Genomic DNA, 6,124 nt, shown 5'->3' on the forward strand with positions numbered 1-6,124 from the left:
CACGGACTTTAAACAGCACTCAGACGACACACACCTCTCTACATGACTGATTTAGACTTGAATTTAGTTCTGGTAGCATAACTGTAGCCCAGGGTTAAAAGCCATGTATAACCAATGTGCTCTTTTAAGTGCTGGAGTCATACAATCAGATCTGTGTTGCTGGCATCACTTTGATAGGGAGTTGCCTTCAGCAGGTTATTCTGCATTGTGAAATGGGGAATATTTTGATTATATAGAAATTTGTCACCGCAGATTGTAAATGGCTTTTCAGATGGCTTTACTTCTAAGAAATCCCTTGAGGCATTTAAACTTCATTTTAATTTTATTTTTTTAAATTTGTGCATACTGTGTCAAAATATATAATGGGGAAGTATTTTCAAAATTGTTTACATAGCATACAGTATAGCACAGAACGTTAAAGTTCTTTATAATCTTACTGTTTGACATATTTTTGGGTAGAGAGTCTCTCACATTAAGTCTCAGTTAAAAATTACCTATTATCATCAACTTTCAGATTCCATAAACTTTGTTTTTCATAAACAAATTAATTAAATACAAATAAAATTATTTTATTCAATATACTGGACTTTTAAGGTTGTGTGGCCTTACTAAATGAATCTCATAATTCTTCTGAGTAGGTTTTACACAGATGCAGTGGATTGTTAGCCAGACAAAGAGTTTTCATTTGAAATAGTTTCTTCATGTGAAGTTCACTAAGAGTGTGGCATATTGATGTGCATCAATAAGAGATTTTCAGCCCAGTCTTTTGGAAGCATACCTGTATGCAAGAGTAGCATTAGAACCTGCTTCCAAAGACAAACCTTCGCAATACATTGAAGTTGTTCAAATTAGAGTAATGATGAACATTCTCAGCTTCTTTAGTGCTTTACTAGTGCCTTACTTTGTATGCTTGAAGTGCTGTTCACAGTTGGAGCAAGTAACTTTGCAGCTGGTGTGTTTGTGGCAGGGCAGTTTGTGCATTCAGTAGACACCACAACGTCTTTCTACTTGCCAGTCATTAACAGCACTTTTTTTTTCTAAAGGTTCCAAAGACAACTGAGGACTTCCTGAAACAGATTAGGTGCACCATTTGCCACTGCTGAGCCCAAAGAAACAGGATGTAGATCTTTTTGGCCAGCAAAAAGAGCTTTGGGGATAAACATGATTCCTGTTTTGCAATGCAGGGCAAGTGAGAAGGGTAGTGTAGTTTGTACCCCTAGCACACATGTCAGAGAGGTCCAATAGGTATCTTTAGGCTACAAGAACAATCCCATTGTCCAAAGCTGTAGCAGCCTTCCTACCTGTATAGATAGGTTTTATTTCTATAACAGATTAATTTCCATGGCAGCATTGGGAGCACAACTAGTGATAGTGATCTCCTTGGAAAAGCAGAGGAGGAGCGGGGAAGGGTGTGTGTGATCTAGACATGTCCCAGTAGAAACTTGGAGGAGGAGAGACTCAGTAATTGTAAAAACTGGAAAGTCCAGAGGGGTGGAACCAATAGAACTGTGAGGCTGGTACTGGAGTGGGAGAATGAGGTGCTTGAATAGGACTGTTGCAGAGTAAGAGAAATGAAAACTGGGAGATCCTGAGGCTGGAGGCAAGAGCGAAGAATGTGGAGCGGTAATGGAACCAAACTGGTGGAAATTATTTGAGTTGCTTAGGGTAAGATTAGGGAGTGAAAGAAAGGTAGTGGCTCGAGGAACATGAAGGAGTTAAGGAACGAAGATAGAGCTTGGGAATTGGTTTTGTTGCCCACAAGCCAAGGTGACCAGAAGCCCAGCCACAAATAAAAAGAGCTAGCAAGATACCTAAAAGAGAGGATCTCCCAGACAGGGGGCTCACTACAGCAGTTCCTGTGGGAATCACATTTTCCTGGATAGGCTTAATGGGATATTGGACAGCAAAGGCTGAAGTAGTTTCCCTGAGCAGAAGTCTCTAAGGTCATGGATGTCTACCTAGATGAAAACCCATATAAAACCAAACAACACCAATCTTGAAGTAAAAATTGATCAAAAAAGCATGGTATTTTCTTGTCTTTACATCAGATGGTGACAACAAGTTGACTTCATGGTAGGATAGCTTGTGTTTCTGGAACACAGTGTAGTTACAATGAAGATGAGATGTAATTGTAGCTATCCATCCTCACCACTGCTTCTCTCCCTTGCTGGTGAACCATATTTGAGTTTTTTAGCTTTTACTACATACCCTGGTAGACGGAGTAGCTTTGAATTTCAGAAGAGTTGAATAAGGTGTTCTTAGTCTGTGCTGGGCAACAGTCTAAATATTTGTTCTTACTTAGCTTAGTGAAAAATTATGTATTTGATTATTGTGAGGCAAATCCATACTTGCAAAATCCTGAACTATGGTTCCTGAGTTGTCCTGTGTGTGACCACATTCTCATCTGTGAGGCTCATCGGGGTCTCTCAGCAAAAAATATGGGGGTAACAGTGAAAAATCATACTATGTGAACAAGAAAAATTCTCATGGCAAGTAATTTAACTTTTTCTGTCTCAAAAAACAGGTACCATTTCTTGCTATGTTTTCTGTAAGCTACCCTGTGTTCTTTATATGGATTTTACATTTCTTATCTCCTTGGCCCCAGTTATTCTACAACATCTTTCCAGGCTGTGTGTTGACTGTGGAGCTAGCTTTTCCTAAAGGTTGCACAAGGCATATTTGTTTCTCATTAACTCAAAGTTTGGTGAAGGCAGCAAAATACCTATGCTTTCATCTCACACTGAGTATCTAATTACTTTAATTCTTTTGAAATCTTTAATCTTTTTTAGGTTGACAAAAATCAGTACTAATAACCACTTCTGCATATGTGATTTGCCATTCTGAATGTCCCAATTTATGTCAGGCAAACAGATTATGAACATTGAATGTTCCTGTGTAGCAAACATCTGGATTCTGACTGTATTGAATTGTCTCTCTGATTTTTGTTTTTTATTGTGTCTTCTGACTAGAAAAATGTTAAATGAGAAATAAGTGGACAAGAGTTTCACAGAAGTCCATAGCCTAAAATCGCTTTTAAAGGGGATAAATCAAAATAGAGCTAAAACTTAAATGTGAACTGTGAAGTTTAAATGTAGCTAGAAAAAGCAAACCATGTGATCATTACCTACCTCTAATAATTTTGTGTTAACCACAGCTTTACATTGCTGAGACTGAACCTACATAAGAAATTCATGCATCGAATGGCTTTACCATGTGCTTGAGGATGTAAAATCTCTTGGCTATCAGGCTGACAAATGTGAGTGCCTCTATCCTATCTGAAACACTCCCAAACTCTATGTGTGGCCCAAGTTTCTCTTCCAGAAAAACAGCTTTAAAATGTTATGCTGAACAAAGGAAGTCAAATGTATCTTTTCCACAGGATCTGAGGTCTGGGGATTTAAACATTGTCACTAGGGCTTTCAGGCCTACTTGATTTGTACATAGCTGCTGACAGGTGTGGTAACACCATTTTGGAAGGCTGCTTCCAAGCATGTTTGTATTTATAAATTTTCATACTGAGAACTGTTTTTTCTAAACAGAACAATCATCATCACTGAAAAAAACTAGCAAGAAAATTGGGTATTGCAGAAATACCTGAAATGCATATGCTGAAGCACATATTAAGAGTACTGTGCTCTGTGCTCTATTGCCCAAGGTAAAAGACAAGCTGAGAGGAGCTGAAGAAGCTGCATCAAATATGCTTTCTCCATGGATGCCAGTATAGAAATTCAATATTCTATAGAAACTTGTGTTCCCTAAAAAATACATTTCAACTTTGTGCTGAGTGAGCCATTCAGTATGGGGTTGCCTAATATAGAAGGGAAGAAACAGTGATTTCCAAAGTCAAAGCCTTTTATGGACTGCCCACCTCCTGGCATTTTGGAGAAACTTGCTATCAGTGTCCCTGTGGAGGTCAAAGAGATGTCAGGACATGTGTAAGAAGCAGAGAGACCCTAAGTAAGAAGATGCTATTGTTGCAACTAAATATGAGACATCTCCAAAATTCATCAATTGAATGAGATTATTGGTCTGTTTACCTTGATATTAAATACTGTGGTGATTCTGAAAAGCTCTTTTTTTGCTGTTGCAAGAAAAGACCACTTAACAGGCTTTCCTCACTGCATATGACACTGGGTGAAAAAGTAGTCTCAACATCTTTATACTAAATGTTTATTAAATTACTCCACTAAGTGGTTACAATATGTTGTAGATTTACACTTTCTGTTCACCATTTTTAAGCTTATGTGTTCCTGGTCTCTATTTGCCTGATTAGTTTCTGAGTTTAATAAAAATCAATGAAATGTTGAGAAAATGAGGGAAAACTGTAATTTCTTTTTAACTGTAGCTCTTGTCATGTGATTTTCTCCCAAGTTACATGTTCTGGGTGAGGGCCTGTCTTCTGAATGACACAGAGCATGACAGCCTCCAAAGCCTTCTTCAAGCTGAACCCATCAAAGGCAGCAAACCTCGACACTAGTGCTTTATTTTTGAGGCACTGGAAAAGTGCCTTGTTGGATAACTACATTGTGAGAGCATAGAGTCATAGAATGGTTTGGGTTGGAAGGGACCTTAAAAATCATCTCTTCCAACACCCCTGTGAAGGTCAGGGAAACCTCCCACCAGATCAGGTTGCTCAAAGCCAAACCCAACCTGGATTTGAACACTTCCAGGGATGGGGCATCCACAGCTTCTCTGGATAAACCTTTTCCCAGTGCCTCACCACCCTCACAGTGAAGATTTGTTCCTAATACCTCCATTCTCAGTTTTAATCCATTTCCCCTTGTCCTGTCACTACACGCCCTTGTAAAAAGGACCTCTCCAACTTTATTCAGGTACTGGAAGGTGCTGAGGTGCTGTAGGTCTTTCCAGAGCCTTCCACTTCCCAGGTCAAACATCCTCCCTCTCAGACTGTCTTCACAGGAGGGATGTTCCAGCCCTCTGACCATCTTCGTGGCCTCCTCTGGATGCACTCCAAAAGGTCCATGTTCTTCTTATGTTGAGGATCCCAGAGATGGATATAGCACTCCAAATAGGATCTCACCAGAGCAGAGGGGCAGAATCCCCTCCCTCACCCTGCTCCCCACGCTGCTGTGATGCAGCCCAGGGCACGTTTGGCTTTCTGGGCTGTGAGTGCCCGTGGCTGAGTCTTGTCCAGCCTCTCACCCACCAGCATCCCCAAGTCCTTCTCAGACAGCTGCTCTCCATGCATTTGTTGCCCAGCCTGTCTGCAGGACCTTGCACTTGCGTTTGGCTGTACCAAACTCCATGAGGTTCACACAAGCCCCCTTCTCAAGCCTGTCCAGGTCCCTCTGGATGCTCTTCCTTCCTTCTGGTGTGTGGATTGCACCAAGCAGCTCAGAGTCACTGGCACACTTGCTGAGGGTGCACTCAGTCCCACTGTCCCTGCTGCCCTCAGGGATATGGAACAGTGCCAGTCCCAACACCAGGCCCTGCAAAAGGCCCCTCATCACTGGTCTCTGCATGGTGTTGACCACAACTCTTTTGAGTGAGACTGTACAGCCTATTCCTTATTCATTGAGTGGTTCACCCTCTCCAGTTTAGAGCAAGGATGTCATGTGGTACAGTGTCAAAGGCTTTACATGAGTCCACAAATTTGATGTCAGTTGTCCTTTCCACATCCCTCAGTGTAAGCCCATTTTAGAAGGCCACCAAAATTGTCAGGCAGTATTTGCCCTTAGTGAAGCCATGCTGGCTGTCACAAATCACCTACTTGTTTTCCATATGCCTTACCATGATTTCTGGAAGGATTTGCTCCATGATCTTGCCTTCTACTAAGGTGAGACTGGCATCCTTTAAAATGTTTATCTGCAGATACAGGTTCTGTACTTGGGAATGGGACTGGACAGGCTGCTATCACTGGAGAACAAGTAGGATTCTGAGGAAGAATATAATCCTGACTTGCAGTAAAAAGAGAAATTCATTGAGGAAGAGAAAGTCTGTGTGAAAACAATCTAATCTGCCTGCTGTCACTTTGAGAATTAAAAACATTGAGGAAAGAGCTTTCAACTTGCCATACAAGTTGTTTATATTAAATTCACAAATGCAAGGAGGGAGATATGAATGTAGCAGCTGAGTTTTGACAATTTTAGCCTGCTTGTGAAAG

At 40.9% G+C, this 6,124-nt stretch overlaps 1 protein-coding gene across 1 annotated transcript in view; it reads left to right on the plus strand.

Moving 5' to 3' along the window:
- PGGT1B (protein geranylgeranyltransferase type I subunit beta) overlaps positions 1-4,305 on the plus strand; it is a 36,449-nt gene extending 32,144 nt beyond the window's left edge. Inside the window, 1 exon segment of the mRNA XM_039733130.1 lies at positions 3-4,305. Within this exon segment, the coding sequence (XP_039589064.1) occupies positions 3-46 (44 nt within the window). The 3' untranslated portion in view covers positions 47-4,305.
- Positions 4,306-6,124: the final 1,819 nt, after the last annotated feature.

This window comes from Passer montanus, unplaced genomic scaffold (genome assembly GCF_014805655.1).
Source record: "Passer montanus isolate IOZ18808 unplaced genomic scaffold, ASM1480565v1 scaffold83, whole genome shotgun sequence".
In the NCBI taxonomy this organism is placed as follows: Eukaryota; Metazoa; Chordata; class Aves; order Passeriformes; family Passeridae; genus Passer; species Passer montanus.